This window comes from Vigna unguiculata, chromosome 1 (genome assembly GCF_004118075.2).
Source record: "Vigna unguiculata cultivar IT97K-499-35 chromosome 1, ASM411807v1, whole genome shotgun sequence".
Taxonomy (NCBI): domain Eukaryota; kingdom Viridiplantae; phylum Streptophyta; class Magnoliopsida; order Fabales; family Fabaceae; genus Vigna; species Vigna unguiculata.
Genome location: NC_040279.1, coordinates 39,603,453 through 39,621,932, shown reverse-complemented (window position 1 = coordinate 39,621,932; position 18,480 = coordinate 39,603,453). Strand labels below are relative to the sequence as shown.

Here is an 18,480-nt window from a genome sequence, read left to right as displayed (position 1 = left end):
GAATCTTAAACATGCCTGCCCATAAAATTGTCTTTTAGGTTTTGTTTTAGAAGAGCATCACAACACAACTAGATCGTAGATCCATTGTTTTGGAAATAATAATAATAATATCAAAAGACGTGCCAAATGTGAAAAGCCCCAAAACCAGGACGGCGTTCCACTTACATGTTGCACGTGGTAGTCTACGTAAGAGTAATACACTGTAATATAAAATAGAAAAGAAATACACCCATTCATGTACTTTGATGTATAGAGAGAAAAATCAAACGACTTTTTATATTGACAGTGAAAAAACAGATCAGTGTTTTGTATTTTTGCGATTTGATAAAAAGATAGAATCAATCATGGTGTGTTCCCAGGACACTCTTAATGAGAAAGGATGCATTTAATGTAATGGTTCGTCATGAATGAATGCGAAGTTCACTGAAAACATGGTCGCATGGCATCTGATGCATTGCATATAAGAAATACATTATCTGGAGCAATCTTGTCTTCTTTATGCAGGAATGCCATTACTATAATAATGGAGATCTGCAACTATGACTTATGAATGATCGTATTGAACAACAATATGCCTAACGACGCATGATCAACTAAGTAAAACAATTTCACATGATCCCATAATACTAGAAACGGACAAATGGAAAATAAGACATGTAATCAGAAATTAACTGTTTTAATTACTTCAGGTCACATAATTTAAATTTTGGTGCAGATAAAGAGCAATGCCATTGAACTCCGAATTTCCGAGAAAGGACACATGGTTTACATTCCATTAAAATGAATTTATGGTTACTATACAGTTTGGAGTAAACATACACAATACATATAGCCCAAACTAAACCTATCAAGAGGTTTATACTGGGAATATAAATAAATAATAGACTGTAGCTACTAAAATACACAAGGAATATGTAATATATGCAAAAAAAAAAAACAGCAATGAAACTGACAAATTATTGCGAAACAAGAAAATCAATAATCACTATTGACATCAATGGACAGTTGCAGAGAAGATTGATGATGATTATTGCTCTTCTCCAAACATATCTGCTTGGCCATGCAAGGAAAAAACACCATTACTATCACGTTGTTAATTGAGTAGAGTAAGCAGGAATACAAGACAAATTGAAATCCTACAAATATGCTCTTTTTACAAACTTGTTTCAACATACTAAATCACTTAGGTTCCAAAAAATAGAGTGCAACCTATATATTACACATGGAATTCATCTAACATTAAAGAATGAGTTTTTAACATTCCCTACAACTAATTTATGACATAAACAAGTTATATAAATTAAAAAAAGAATAAACGATGGTCAAAACGGCCATTCAAAGTCCAGAGTGAAGATGATGATGGTTGCACTCTGACATCACATTAACCATCTTACCAACAAAATATATAATCCCTATATGGGTCTATTAAGCATTTTACTCCTGAAAAGTATCAGTTTGACACAATTATGATAAGTGTTTGAATAAAACTTTCATTTATTTTTTGTACTTTGGTATGATGAACCCAAGATATTTAACTTTTAAACAAATGTTACTGTCTTTTCAATGACTACAGGAATTTAATTCAAGGCTAGAATACGAGGAAACCCCTCCACTTCAAGTTAGATTCGGAAAATTCTCACTTCCTGCTCTTATTCCCCAAACTTTGATAAGTTAATCAAAAGTATATAAAAACATGTTTGACAAATATTAATTTTAAAGATTTCAACAATTTTTGGGATAAATAAGTTGTTTGCAATTTAAACTAAATGTTTGTGAAAGCTGAAATTTGCAAAAAACTTTTTTTTCCTAAAAAAGAAGCTGATTTTATAAATTTGATAATTTATAACAAGATAATTTTTCAACATTTTTTTTCCTTTCAACTTCATAAATGCCTTTTTTATCCAACGCAAAAACTGATTTTTTTTGTTGTTGCATCCAAATGAAATTAATTATCTTAAAATTATTTTTCATCTCCAAAGAATTTTTAAGAAAAACAACACTTTCACAGCTAAAACAATCATTTTACACTATATTAATATAATAATATGAATATGTAATTGATGAATTATAAATGAAGTTGTCATCTGGTTGTACGAGTAAATGAGCTTGCCAATATATCATTGCTCTTTAAATACTGTCAAGCATATGCATATAATTAGCCAATATTAGTTATCAAATAGCTTCGTAAAAGATGATTTGGAGTATAAGATTCTTACCAAAAGAAGATCCTCATCAGTGCCAAAGGTTTTGCGAGCTTCTTCTAAAGACTTTGAAGAAATCCTCTTGTGCTTCCTGCATATATAATTCACAGAATTTTGAATTTGTAAATTTATAAAGATGATCAGTCAACTCTTATTTTAGGATAAAAATCAGAAAAAAGAATAGGTAACTATTTATCCACTCAAATTATATGCATATGTTTGTCATATTCCAACATATATACTTTTTTTATGAAAATAATAATATAAAAATTGGCTATTTGACATTGTCATTTCCATCGTTTGCGATGTGTCCTTTGCTATATCAGCAAATTCAGCTATTGTGAAGAGAATAGAGCTAGGATAACGAAACATAACACATAAATTTTAAGAATATTCTCAAATCGTTTTCCTCATCTAAGGCATGTATAAATAATGATTTATCCAATAAAACAGAAGGGTTAACAAATGATCTATTATCGGTATCATTAAAAATCTATTTGACTAGGTAAATTGCATCGATACTGGAACTGGAAAGAGCATTTTTCTCAAAAAGCACATAAATATGAATGCTCAACAAAGCAAATGCAGCCCTTATTGAGAAACAATGAATAAGTGAGTAGGCAGAAAATAAACTTTATTCTCATGTGGCATAAAATTACATCTAGAATTAATAGGTTGGCTTGAAAAATGAGTTGCCATATGACTTACAAGAACTCTACTTTAACATATTTCTTCTTGCCCGTTTCATTGGAAAACTCTATCATAGAAAGTTTTTCCTCCCAGATGTTACCTAAATTTGTAGATTCAGGTATTAAAAAATTATTGTTTGATTCATAGAATACAAGACCGTAAAACTTCTGTGCAACGTTGTCTTCAAAGGACAGTATGCAATATCTATGTAATTGAACTTAAGGAGTAATATACCTTTGAACAAACCCATGCAGTTGAATATGACATACGATTTTACTTCAGAAAAATGAGATTTCCCCCCAAAGGATCTACAAGCCATTGCGTTGAATGACACTTTGAACATGCACTAAATTATTCCTAGGCTCTAACACAAAAATTACAAGAAAAATACAGAGGATTTGTGACAAAACATGGTAAAAGGGACGAAAACGGAAAAATGATGACTCTTATAATTTGTTTTTAAAACTTGAATCAATTCCACATAACTAACTCGTTGGGTAAAAATTGTCCAAACTTTACCATATCTATTTAAATCCCATCTCTAATCAATGTGTAACTAACTACCACCGTTAAGGTGGCTACTAAGATAGACCCCTAAGACACCGCAAATAAGTACCACTTATGCCCAAGGTAATGGGCCGAAAATGTAGCAAAGCAAGTGCAGGTGACCCAACAATAGATTTAGTGTAGACTTTGGTAATGTCTTAGAATTGTTTTATGATCTAAAGCAGCTTCACCAAATCAACTTGTAAGGTGAGTACTGTTTATGAGCTCCATTTAGACCATATTTCTAGTGGATGTGGAACTAAACCACCAACCTTGAGGCTGCAATTAAGGCAACCTTCAAAGAGACAGCAAGTAAGGTGGGCTAAGGGTGACCACAACTAAGACGGCTTCCAAACAATGGTATCCAGATAAACAATTATTTCGTACATTTTATATGACCATAATATGCTCTAAGAATTTTTTTTCTTGAAAATAAATTAAAAAATGAATAATTCATCAATAATGAGTTTTGGATCCACATATCAAATTGTGATCCAAATATAATGGTAAATATATTAATGAGGAAAAACATAGGATCGTACAGAAAATTTCAATATAAAAGGTAGAAAGACGGAAAAGAGTATACTTAGAGCTGGCAGGATCTCTAATCTCAAACATATCCGCTCTAGCATCATAGCCACATATCAACACATAATGACCTGTCAAAAGAAATTGCCAATTATTAACAATCCAGTAAATAGATTAATTTATGCTACTAGGATAAATATTAGTAGAATTAAAAATCTGTGCCGGGGATATCGACTAGTTTCTCCCACATTACACAAATATCAGCTCTTATTTGCAGTTGGAAACAAATGTAATCTTGGCGTTCAAGAATTAGAACTTTAGGATACCAACAGCAATCGATCTTTGAAATAATTTTTCAGCCAAAGCACTTAGTTTAGCAACAAGACAGTGTAATATATAAAATTTGCATTAGCTTTCTCCATAAAAATAAAAATAACTTATTTTTTGAGAAGGATTTGAAAGAAAATGGAAATATCAAATATTGAGAAAAGGAACACCATTGGGTTGTGAAACTTATGAGGTGACTAAAAATGATGGAGCTAGGACCTCAAGTTCATGAAGCATATTAATGAATGGAGAGGTCAATATAAGGATTTTATAGAATTTGAGAAAAAGCAAACAGCTCAGGTTGCATCAGCTCTTAAAGACCAATAATAAGCTTACCGAGTCTGAAGGGCACACGGGATTCCGGTTTGGTCTAATAACTATGTTTCAAATGGATAATCATCTATAAGAGAATTGTGGATATGACCTACGACAGTTACAAGTGTAGAAAAAACCTTAGAGATTGCTGCAGACCTCCAACCAGACAACTTAACAATGTTGATGCATTGTCCAAAGTTTTACTCGTGAACAAAAACCTAAGTGTTTTTCTCCAATTTTAAATAACAATTTTGTTTACAAAATAAAAATGCATCAACGGGTATAATATTATGAGTTAAATTGAAATATATGATCTTCAACATAAATTTGGCACAAGGGTTTTACTGGAGTAGAGAATTGTGTATTCTAAGTAGTACCACATCACTGTCAAATATACAAAGGAAAACAAAATAAAATCAGATTTAACATGTCTTCTTGAAGGAAGGTCAGCGAAAATTAATGAAAATGTTTGCTTCCCATTACCCTAATAAAATAATAAAATATGTCTATTTGACTAAACTTATATATGAAGAAGTTATCTTGAACATCACACAGCTGGGGTAAATCAAAGAGAAATGTTGCTCACATGCATACTACAATTGTAGGTACCAATTCCACCAGGAAAGAATACATCAAAAATAGATGCAAAATAACCTAAAGCTAAAATATAGATGTTCACCTGTATAGCCAGGGTTGTTGGCGACACCAGGCACAGGAACACCTTCTTGCCAAACAGGACTGAAACAGAACCTTTTCAGAAGCAGCTAGAATTGCCCATCACCAAGGAAAACGACATTATTGGGGAAAAAAAATGAAAACTGTAAAGAATTTAAATTACACCTCGGGTAGCCAGTTTTCTAAATAAGAGTTTGTCAATGAGTGAACTTGGTTTACCTCAGGTGCTATCTAAAGTTGGTGTGAGTAATTGGCTTAATATGTAAATATAGTTGGAACAAAGTTTAAAAGCCAGTAAAGAAGGGATTATAATAAAATTGTACCTCAATTTGTTGTGGTCAACTAATGCAATAGCAATATATTTCCCAGATAATACGAGAATAGAAATCTCTTCTGCACTAATTGACCTGCACTGTAAGAAAACGGGGATTGGAAATTTTTTAGAAGTTAGGGCAGTTATTGTAGTTTGTTAGTAGGTTAGTCAGTTCGAGGGGATTTTAAAGGTAATAAGTAGCAGGAAGATGTAAAGGAAGAGGCACCCTATCTTGAATCATTTGCAGATTGAGCTTTTGCTCTGTGAAATGAGAAATCCTTTGTGAAGGGGGGAACCCTTGGAAGAGAAGCATCTCTCCTATTTTCTGTTTTTTCCACTTAACTCTAAAATATATATATATATATATATATATATATATATATATATATATATATTTTCTATTTTTGTGTCATTCCTAACAAAAGGTTTGTAGGCCACTTGTAAAGAAACGAAGCCATAAGCAAATAAAATCTCCACATAGAAGTAAAACTACTAAGATAATAACCAAAAGCTCTACTTGTCATTTTCTTTCAATTGTCAAGACAAACAAACATAACAATAAAACTAATGGAAAGAAATGCTGTAACATTTTCATTCTTCTCTCCAATAGGAGACAAACTCGTAACTTCTATCAGATTGATACTCGAGGGATTCAACAAAAAGGGTGCAGGCATGCAGCATACCTGTATATCAATCCCAGCTTCCATTGCTTTTTGAAATAGTAAATCCACTCTCACAAGATCATTAGGCAGCTCCTCCTTCGGAATGTTTACAACAAAGTACTATCAACCTTATGCAATTGGTAGACAAAGTATTGAATGTGCGGAGAAGAAAAATCAACAGGCATGGTTCCCTAAAAATTGGCAATCATAATATGGACATGCCATAACCTATAAAATGGCACCCATCCTACCAAATCATGAATTCATGATTATCAATAAAACATTGAGCAAAGCTTTGGTACATTTTGGGCAAAACTTTTCTGCTAACACTGGTGAATCACCTAACCCCATGCCAATAAAATGTCCTCTTGAATAAAATATTCTGATACCAATATTTCTCAAATTCATATCTTGACCAGTCTCACTGAAGTTATATATTCACAACTTGCTTATCAAACATCAAACAAAAAAATTATATCTTCAATTTCTTCAACTAGACACACGAGCAAACACTTGAGTCAAATACCCATTTAAGTCCTCAACATTATTGAAATTGAATTTTCTCTTCTAAAAATTATTACATCTATATACTCTTCAGACTTCAAAACATAGTTTTGCAGCATCACAAACCCAAGTTACTGTTTGATGACCAAAAACCATGATTTCATGACCAAATTGATGTTTCAAAAGTCTCCTGATGACTGCATTCAGGGTTTACTAATACCAATTAAAAATAAAGTGATGGTAACTATTTTGGCATGACAGTTAATCACCTTGTAAAATGATTCAACACAATAGTTTGGATTTGCACCAAAGGTCACCGTGAAGTAGGAAAAAGTGACAGAAAATCTCTGTAATAAATATGCCAAATCAACAGTCCAAATGCTGCAAAACAGAAGTAAACAGTGAGTCTAGTCAGAAGTTCATCATAAATTCTCATATTGAACTACCACATTTCATATTCATTTGAAAATCTATGAATACATATGACCATCTTCCAAGTGGCTTTCTGAAATGCTAACTGATAGGGTAAGGAATATTTGCCATTTCATGGTTTATTTACAATAGCATGAATTCTGAAGTAAACTTTTGATCTGACTTTCGAATTCAAAATATCACATGGAGTAAATATTTTATTGATATGAGTTGTTTATCAATACTTCAATTATTTTATTCCAATGAATCTGGTTTAGTATGTTCACTAGCAACTGAAAGATTTTAATCTGAACACACGCACACATAAGGAGAAAATATGTATTTCCCAAGTATCATAAAACCTATTGGTTATGCAAGCCCAAAACACCAGGGAACTCCACATTCAACGAACTAAGCAAGGAATCACGACGGATAACGGACCAGACACCACATCTAGTGGAACCACGACCATTAAACATTAGACCTATGGATTTTTTTCCAATTATAAAGCTCTTAATTAGTCTATACCTTCCATTAGACCTATGTTTCCTTCTTAGTTGAGTTCTAAATAGCCATGCATATATAGTCTAGGATCTTCAAGAATTTCATATGACAGAGTAACTACGATTTTAAACTTTTATAAAGGAAAAGACCTATTCGTGCAGCATAGTTCAGCCAGTGCTTGAATATCGTAGTTGTTGACACCAATAGTTTTCAAAACCATCAAGACACAAGCAAGGCCACAATCCCATGTATAAATTTGGTTTACATGCGGTACCTATAGCATAATTAGATAAACTTTAAGTAAATAATATTTTTTCTGGTAGAAAAGTAGAGAATAAGTTTTCAGCCACAAACACATGCTCTTACTTCAGGGAAGTGTGAACAGAGCAAGGAGGGAGGATGGGAATCTATGTTACATGATGGCTGCTGAAAGAGGTATGGATCTATCGCATTCAAATGATCTCGTCTTAGTTCTCTCTCATCTCCAGTCTTGAGAATCTTGTTGAATAGCAAATATATGGGCCACATTATGACCAAAGTGAGTGTGATAAGTTTAATTCCAAACAGATATCCAGGAGTCTCAACCGAATGGGTAGAATTTCTTCCTGCAGCAGGTTCAACAAGAAAAAAATATTATAACTCAAGCATATAAAATTTTCAATTCCTTTATAGTTAAGGCTAGATCTCTCTTTGTTCAAACTTCAAAGTCTCCAGTTTCTCTATTCCAAGGTACAATTCTCTGCTGGTATTCTCATCTTAATTTCTTTTACATGTATACATGGCTTGTCTTACAAAACATCAGATTAGAGTTTACTGGTTTAGTTCTCATATGCTTTGCTGGCAGAACTTGTATCTAGCTGGATAAGATTTGTGTATGTATACATATAAAGGAGAGTCTTAAATGAGGACATTTTTTATTGTGAAGAAGTTGATTATAAATATAAATTCAAACTTTAATACTTTTACAATAACAATTATTCTCACTCGATAAATCCTTTTCATATATGTAACGTCACATAGCAAGATATAGAGAGAATATGCCCTAGAAAACTTTTTGGTATTTTTTGTGTGGCCTAACACATACATACCACAAAGGTGTTTTAAGACTGGGCGAACAATATTCACTATGTATTATTATACGTGTAATGTATATATTATATAGGTTGGAGGTATGCACGATCAACAACAGCACCCTGCAGTGTGGAATAATATAATTGGATGCAATGAAATTGGCAGCTTCTACCAGAAATTTATTTTCACGAATGATGTGAACATGTTGACCGCATTATGTGTGAATTAGCGCGTATTCATATATGCCATTATATTGAAAAGCGAATCATCCCAGTACTTAACATTATGTGCATACCAGAGGATTGAAAGAGATATATAGTGAAAAAAAAGATAAACAACATCCAATCAATGGTAAAGTTTTTCTTCTTTTTTTTTCCTAAAAGGCACTCACGAAGGCTAAATGAAAATTATACAGAACATCGAAGTATTCCCCTTCAAGTATATATTGCATAATTTGGTCCTTAACCATGACTTCAAATCATTAGTTATCTAAACAGGATGGTCTTTTAAACAGAAGGGAAGTTAAGAATTTTGACAAACTTCCAAACACTACGTGCACTCTTTTGTTTTCAGCAAACAGAGAAATACCCTGTTTTTTCTCCTCCACTTACTGCGAGCATTCCAACCACTTCTATTCAGAAAATTAAGACTAGTGTTAAATTATTATGGTTTTTGTTTCACTTCTGTTTCTACGTCAAAGGAGAGAAAAAGGACATATAAACCGATTCACCGATTATTTAATTTCATAGATAAGCTTAGCCCCTTACTCAAACTTTCAAGACAACCAAATCAATAATCACTAAAGAAAAAAATTAAAAGAATATTCTCAGATATCACCGCAGAGTAAATAATCAGCCGAGTCATATAATTCGCTTCAATACCCATAAAGTGATAAAATAGAAGAAACGTTAAAAAGGAAAATAAATATCTTTGGTCACATTCAGGAAACCTACCCCATACGCATGCAGTGTCTGCAGACCGCCCAAAACCCAAGTCAGATCCGCTACAATGAATTTCGCGGTGAATGAAGAAGACTAAAGCCGATTCGGAGAAGGTGAACTCAGAGAGAAATCCTGAAAATTCAAACAAAAAAAAAAACATCAAAAACGCCTTCAATGGAATTATTATCCCACCCTTAAAGGAAACGGCTGATCAAAAAAGAAGAGCAGAGGCGATAAAATTCAACGGTAGGTAGGTAGGTAGGTAGGTTCACTCGAACCAACGATAGAGTATAATTGAAAAACTAAATTATTATTGGATACACAAGCAGCGAAAAAAGCAGTCAAAGGCAAAATTAAAGTAAAAAAAAGGAATCAATTAACGAATGAGTGTGTAACATTGATGAAAAGAAAAATGAACAGAGCATGAAATGAAATGTGTAAAATGGAGGGAGAGCGATAGAAAGAAGTTGGAATCGGAAGGAAAAGGAACGTACCAGAAGAAAGGAGAGAAGAGGAAAACGCGAATTGGGGTGAGGGGTTTGTTTGGTTATGTTAGGTCAGGTGGGTGCCTTTGCTGTTCTTTTCCTTCTTCTCAGTTCTCTGACCTGTGTTTCCCCCATGCCTTTTCTTCTCCTTCTTCTTCTTAATCATTTTTTTTTTTTTGTCAAACGGATTACTTATTTTATTTAACTTCAACTGTTGTTATTCACTGTCTGTGTATGAAAAACATGTTCGTTTTTCCTCACTTGAAATTCTGGATAAAACAAAATATGCTACACTTAAATTACTATCATAACTCTTAATACACGTTCGTTTTAAAATCTTGTTTTCATAGTTCAATTTTTTAAGTATGTAAAATCAATAAGATTTTGTTGGAAAAACAGAAAATATTTAATTGATTTTTATACCATCAAAACATAAAAGTGTTTTTAATTTTATTACTTTGATATGAAAACTATTAATTAGGTATCAAGATTCATGGAAATGTTTGTGAATCTCTGAATCAAATATAGTTTGAATTTATGGATTATTTTCAATTAAGGATAATAATTTAGTGGAAGCTATGACTTTGATTATCTTATTTATTTATATTTCTAAAGTAAAAGTTTATTTCTATTTTATTTTCATATTTAGTGCCTATTAAATTTTTGTTTTGTGTTTATTTTCATTGGATAGAATACATATCAGTAAATTTTATTATTTTAAATATTAATTAAATATAATAAAAAGTATGATATTATCAATAATTTAATATCAAAATAATGTATGGTAAAAGTTTAGACAATTGGTTATTTGAAATTAAGATATTTTTATGTGAAAAAAAATAATTAATAAATAATATTAAAAACATATAAATAATCAAATGTATGTCTATAATCTATTTGATTTTATAAAATTGAGTTTTGTATTTTTTTTTCAAATGAAATATATCATTTTAATGAAATTGTAAAAAGAATGTATATTGTAATATGAGTAGTGATGACAATGAGACGGGCAGGGACGAGTTTCGCTATCTCATACACATTGAAAAAATTCATCATCATCTCCATACCCAAATCCAACGAGTATTAAACTTTTGTCTCATCTTCATCACCACTGGGTAACAGATATAATCTCACACCCATACATGTACCCGTTTTCTTACTACTCCAATGTTAATTTTAATTAATTTTTATAAAATAATAAAAATTATGGTAAAAGAAACATAATATTATCAAATATTCAATATTATAAGAATGATTGTTTCTCTGATGTCAAATACTTTAAAATAAATAATAATTGTTTACATTTTAGATTAGAATACCAACAAAATTTCATAAGAACCAAAACATTTATTAAATTTCCAAACATTAATGAAACCTAGTTGATATAATTTAAAAATATTTTAAAAAATATATAAAAGGAAAACAAATATTAAAATTAAAATATATTTTAAATGTTTGTTTATTTTATTTTTTTAAATTCTAATGAATCTTTTTTTATACACTAATAAAAGTTATAATACATCACTTGATTAAAATGACGCAAAGAATAAATAATAAACATCATAAGAAAAATTTAACATAGATCTTGTATTTTTTTAACTTTGTTTGATGGTGATAAAAAAATATTCATGACAATTACATTAAATTTTTATATTGTAGTAAATAAAAGTTATTTATACAATTATAGTGAAAAAATTATAGTATGATTGATAATGAGTTAGAAAATAAAAAATAAATTAGATAAAATATATTGAAATAGTATTCTACATGATGAAAATAAACAACAAATAAAAATATTCAACAACTAACAAATGTGAGTCTTATGAACAATTTAAGAGTCTATTGAAAGAAATTGCACAAAAAAAATAAATAAATATATAATTAAGGGTATGATAAGATGAAAAATACCGTAGAGATCTAAGAAAACCTTTCAAATATCAATATATATACTCAATAGTTGAAAAATAAATAAAAATTTGTTTTAGCGAAATAAAAGAGTTCTTCAAATGAATTTTTTTTTTAATAATAATAAGTATTTTTTTATATTACCTAGTAAATGAAATGTTTATATTGTTAAACACTTAAGTTTAGAGTATTAAACATTCTCATTTGAAATACAATAAATAAAAATATCAAAAATAATAGAAATATACAAATGTGAGACATAAATTTTTTTTAATTGACATCATCATTTTAAATATAATTACATAAAGGTTATAATAAGATGAGAATTAGATATGCGAATGAGTTTCATGATAAACCAAATAATTAGAAAAAAATGTAATATATATATATATATATATATATATATATATATATATATATATAATTTAAACGGTGATGGAGACACGGCGGGGACGAGTATTATGGTAGGGATATGTACATCTCCATACCCAATTGAAAAAGTCGAGCATTCTTCATACTCATACTCATACCTAGTCAATGTAGGAATTATCCACCAAAATAGAAATGTATTCAGACAATACTCACAAAGACATAGTTTATTTGTCATATCTAAATATGAGATAAAATATTTTTTATATTTAGATAAACTTTTTAAATATTAAACAATAAAAGATTGTGTGATAAATAAAGTTAAAGTAAACCAATACACTGAATGGTTTTATAAATTTAAACCGTGACACTATGACAATAATAGAGAATGTATATGAAGTAAAATTATGTCAATATATACTCGTAACCTCATCCAATATTCAATTTAAAAATCAAATATCACTTAATTTTTTTTGTCAAAATCAATAATATTCATAAACACAAATTGATTTATCATCCTCCTTTCAATAATATATTGGTACAAAAAAATTGTAAAGATCGTCAAATAATAAATTTAATAGGAAGAATGTTTCATGTTAAAACAAAGTTCATCGAAGCGCCAAGAGAAACACAGAAAAAGAAAAAAGAAAATAATTGAATGAATCCTATGTTATAGCAAATCATCTATTTTGGACCAAGAGAATGATATAAGCTTTTTCTGATATATTGACAAATATATTTCATATTTATTTTACAACTCAGTTATTTTAAGATAGTTGTTTTTCACTTTTCTTCTTTTATTTCCGTTTTTTCCTTTCCTGTTATTTTTTATTTTCCTAACCAAGGAAATCTTGTGGGTATCTCTCATTCAACTTTTTTTTCTACTCAAAGCCACTTTTGAATCAAAATTGGAAATAGTAACTAAGATAAAAAGAGGTACAATTTATTTGTCAGATTTGAAATTAAAAGGTGTTTGGTAAAAAAGTTGATAAGCTTTGGTTTGAAAATTGAATCCGGGGTTGAAAAGAGAAAAGAAAGGGACAGAAATACATTGTGAATTTATTTTTTAACAATTTCATTTTAGCGTTTGTACACAAAGAAAAAAAAAACTGTAATGGACAATCAATATTAATAACCAACTACTATTCTTATTATTTGATCTAAATTAAAAGTTATGATCGGTTTTTTAAAAAGATTGAAGTAATATTAATAAAAATACTAAATTTGATTTGATTAAACTCAGGAACGAAAGTAACAGTTGTTAAATAGTTTTTTTACGTAGTATATTGTCGACACTGCACGTGAAAGGGACATGACGTATATAGGTGGACTCTAACTTAGTGTTTACTAGTTGTTTCTGGTTCGTATTGCAACAACAATCACAACTTGCCAAACCTGCAATTAAGTCGATGCATAGCTCGAACAGAACTTTACAAAAAGAAAAGAAAGAAAGACTAAAACTCATCATAAACGAATCGAATATGCTCATTACACTTAATAAATATTCATTAAAACCATAACATGACTTTAATTCAAACTGGATTTAATTTAAATTTAGGAAGCTAAAATAATGATTTGATCCTAACTTTTGTTTTGTTTTTTTAATTTAATATTACTTTCTATTTTTTTTAATTTAATATTCGTATATTTTATTTAATTTTGTAATTTTTCTAATATCATTAAAACAGTTAACTAATTGTGAAAATTAGCTGTCACTTGTTATTTTTATGATTTTTTAAACTTTTATCATTTAAAAAAAATTATTTTAAAAATGTCCATGTGTCAAGCTCATACCACGTATTATTTTGTGTTTTTTTTAATGTTTTATTATTATTTTTAATTTATTTTTTTTATTAAAAAAAATTCATGTCTCAAGTTAATATATGTCATGTGTTAGGATCAATTTTTTATATTTAATTTGGTTCTAATATTCGTTATTTTTTTTTCAATTTGATCATAATTTTTTTTTTAATTTAACATTTTTGTTGTCCTTCAAATTGAGACAAAATTTAATTTTTATATAAATGTTATGTGGATATTCTTATTAAATTTGTATATAACATTTATGTACAAATTAAATTTTTTTCTCAATTTGGAGAGGAACAAAAATGTTAAATTAAAAAAAATAGAACTAAATTGAAAAAAAATAACAAATATTATGACCAACTTGAATATAAATAACTGACTCTGACATGTGACATGATATTGGCTTGACACGTGATTTTTTTTAAATGAAAAAGTTAAAAAAAATCACAAAATGACACGTGACATGATATGAACTTGACACATGGACATTTTTTTAAAATAAAAAATAATATTTTTTAATAAAAAAAATCACAAAATGACACATACTGTTCCCAATCCGTTAACTATTTTATCCATATTAACAAAAATGACCAAATTAAATAAAATTGACAAAGATTGAATTAATAAAAAATTTTAAAAAATGACAAAAATTAAAAAAATCGTACGAAAACTAAGATTAAATTATTATTTAAGCCCATTAACAAATAATTTTATTATTTTGAGGAGTATCCGTAGTTCCACCAATATGAAGGAAAAGGCCGAAAGTGAAATTTAAAAAGGATGGCAGAAAAAAAAATTGAAAAGGTAGCCGCAATGAACTAAAAAAGTGAAGAGCTAAACGGCTCGTAATAAATGGATTTAATAACAGTTAGGCACTTTTTTTTTTTTTTTTTACTTTACTTTCAACTAATCCATTCTCAAAAACAACGTGCAAGGTCTGCCTTTAACTTTTCATCATTCCTTGTTTTGTGGGTTGAAACCGGTACATAAATTTCAAATTAACACATGCACAAGGTTCAAGTAAGATCAAATTAAATGTGACTTACATTTTGAACCACAGTATTTTAAATAATTTTTATTTTTACCTTTAAAACATACATTAATGTTCAAATATATATATTCTTGTCGTATTTAACAAGATGTTTCTGAGTAATTAAGTGATATTCTTAAGAGTCAATCTTGTCAAGTTTATGAAGTTTGTAGAAAATATCATGAGTGATCAATCTACATAAGATTCTTCCATAAGAATTTTTAGAGATTTTAAAAATGTGAGTATAAAAATAAATGAAAAAAAATTTGAGTGTCTAGTAAATATTTATAAGTTTTAACAAATATAAATATAATAAACTCATCTCATTACTTCAAATATTCAAATATTGTTAAAGATATCATTATTCCATATGAATATAATAATAAAAATATATTTTAATAATTTATTTTAAGTATTTAAAGAATCTTATATGTGAGACGGAACATTTGGAGTCAAATATTGTGACTTAGTATCCAAATATTTTGGGTGGAATAGGCATAACATGATTAGTGAGATAAACAATAACAATTACATTAAAAGTTGTGTGTTAACCACAAAATTAGTAACGATGTGTCTTTTGTTTAAAATTATAACAATGTGACGTCAAATGTTATATAATGCACAAAACAAATGTTTGGTTTGGGAATGATAATGCAGATAATGCAGAGGAGAAGAGACACAAGAAATGTAGTTTGATAGAAAATTTTGTCCCAACTTTCGTCTTCATGTTTGCAATTTCCCACTTTTTGCAGTTCTACCGTAGAACTTTTTTATACATTTAAAACACACACTTTTAATCGAATATTGTTCTCCTGTTATTGGACAAAGTTTATGGCTATGCATTCAGAAGTAGTTGTGGATTTTGGTCACGTATCATCAACATTTTCTTAAAAAACATATCGAATATCTATACTTCAAATATCATTTAAGTAAAAATTAGTTAATCTAAATTCGTTTTGAGGTATGTATTAATTTTAAACACCTAATAAGTATCATAAAATCTATAAGAATTCTTAAGATCTTTAGAATAATAAAAACTCATATTTAAAATAATATTTTATTGTAAACTTTTATAATCTATAATTTTATAAAATAATAAAATAACATGACGATAATAATATATGATAAAGATAATAATCATATCAATCATATATTATTATCCAATTAATAAAATAGTTAAGAGTAATAACTTAATTTAAAAAATTAAATTTATTAAATATTTAAAGATTAATTATGTTTTCCGTTTCTTAAGTATCAATAATTTTTTGTTTTAGTCTCCCATCTAACGCTTGTTCTATTTGAGTCTTCCATATTTTAAATCTTATGAAATTTGTTCTCAATTTTAAACTCAGTTAGTTTTAATTAACATCTGTCTAACGGATTTGTCACGTAATGTATACAAGTGGTCCATAAATCTGAATGCAATATGTTATACTATTGCTTTAATTCAAAAAGTTGTCCACTAAACAAAATCCTTACATGATCTGTTAGACAAGTGTCAATTAAAATTAATGAAATTTAAGATTAAGGATGAATTTCATAAGATTTAAAAGGAACATGAAGGACTAAAAATAAAACAAACGGGGAGGGAATTAAAACAAGAAATTACTAATACTCCAGAGACAAACAAACATAATTAACCAAATATTTAATATATTACAAAAAATTATTATCGGAGATTAAATTCTCAATCGAGAGACATAATTAATTTTTCTTTTTGTTTTACAATATGAACGCATTCTGAAATTAGTCTTTCTCTCGAAAAAAGAACTGTGGTAACCGATTTTTTTTTCCAATGAAATTCATAGTTAAACAAACTTAAATATCATTTAAAATTGAGCTTTTACAAATATTTAAGATTGGGTAACTGTTTATTCTGGAAAATAGTTTAATACTAGAAATAATTTATTTTACGATAGAACTAGAAGATTCCTTGGAAAAATATTACAGTTTTTCATATAAAATGTGGTTGTTGGGAATTACAGTCAAATAAATAAACATATATAAATGATTAATTGTAAAATCAACGTCACATTTAGATATTTTCTCAATGACAGAATCAGTTTAGTTTGATAATGACTTGTCTCTTCATTTATTAATTAATAATAATTGATTAATCTTGGAAAAGACAAGACTGTTAGAATGGATAAAGAAAGGAGATTATAAGAAGACTAGCGTAACACAGGCGCGATAGCGCCTGTGTGTATGTATTTTTTAAATATGTGTGATATTATATTAGTAGGTGATAATATTATAATGTTATTAAGTTAAAAATAAAGAAGAAATATATCAGAACAGATAAAAATAAAGTGAAATATATCAGAACAGATAAAAGAATAACCATTGATAAATAAAAAAGAAGAGAAGAAGTATAGACATCCGATTTTATAAAAAATTTGTAAAAATAACGATCAATTTTTAAAAATTTAATAAATTATTATATTTAAAGAGTAAAATCGGTATTTTGAAAAGTGGACACAAAAAGGGGAATCCCCTTTATATATTGTTATAAATTATCGGAAGGCATGTGAGGCAACTTTCTCTGAAAAGCCTAACTGCTATTTAACGGCCATATTTTGGTTTCAGGTTTAATTAAATAATTAAAAAACAGACTTATCTGACACAAATTTACAAGATAGCCCTTGGTCAATAATAATTCCGAACTCGTGAAAAATGGGCAAGAGCCAAAAACCTTGGTATTATTATTACCACTTTAATAATATCACGTTTTGTATTTTGTTAAGTACAGTTTTTTAATTAAACGTAGTGTGTGTGCATAGGAATAATTTGAATAGTTTAATCAATACATATTACTAGTGCACAAATTTTAAATTATTATTTTTTTAGAAACTAAGTTTAATATCTTTACAGATAACTTTTATCAAAATTAATAAACTTATCGTAAAAAGATTTACGAGTAAAAAATTATTTGATGCCTTTAAATACATTAAAGATTTACACGACATAAATATAAATTATTTAATCATTATTTTATTGTTTCTTTTACAAAATATAACTCAATATATATTATAATTATACAACCGCAGACGTATATATTTATATTTTGGATAATGATATTTTAATCCATTTTTTTTGATTCGTTTTTAATCCACTATTCTCGTCATCCTTAGATCATCACATTACATCATTACAAAAAACACAGCTCAATTAAAAGTGGGTCAAAAAAAGTGAGTAAA

At 28.5% G+C, this 18,480-nt stretch overlaps 1 protein-coding gene across 2 annotated transcripts; it reads right to left on the bottom strand.

The window, feature by feature from the left end:
- Positions 1-743: 743 nt before the first annotated feature.
- Positions 744-10,368, bottom strand: LOC114187220 (protein GUCD1). 2 transcript variants are annotated; one of them, XR_003605218.1, is made up of 12 exons: positions 10,183-10,368; positions 9,701-9,820; positions 8,043-8,281; positions 7,826-7,950; positions 7,031-7,142; positions 6,279-6,353; positions 5,606-5,694; positions 5,287-5,345; positions 4,024-4,096; positions 2,910-2,991; positions 2,217-2,292; positions 1,032-1,050 (listed from the first exon to the last, which is right to left on the bottom strand). XR_003605218.1 is itself a non-coding variant. In XM_028075408.1 (11 exons), the coding sequence occupies exons 3-11, from the start codon at positions 8,202-8,204 to the stop codon at positions 976-978; spliced, it is 846 nt and encodes a 281-aa protein (XP_027931209.1). In that variant the 5' UTR covers positions 8,205-8,281; positions 9,701-9,820; positions 10,183-10,368; the 3' UTR covers positions 744-975. The 2 variants fall into 2 exon arrangements, 1 of the variants encoding a protein (XP_027931209.1); XM_028075408.1 differs by lacking the exon at positions 2,910-2,991 and having other exon boundaries at positions 744-1,050.
- Positions 10,369-18,480: the final 8,112 nt, after the last annotated feature.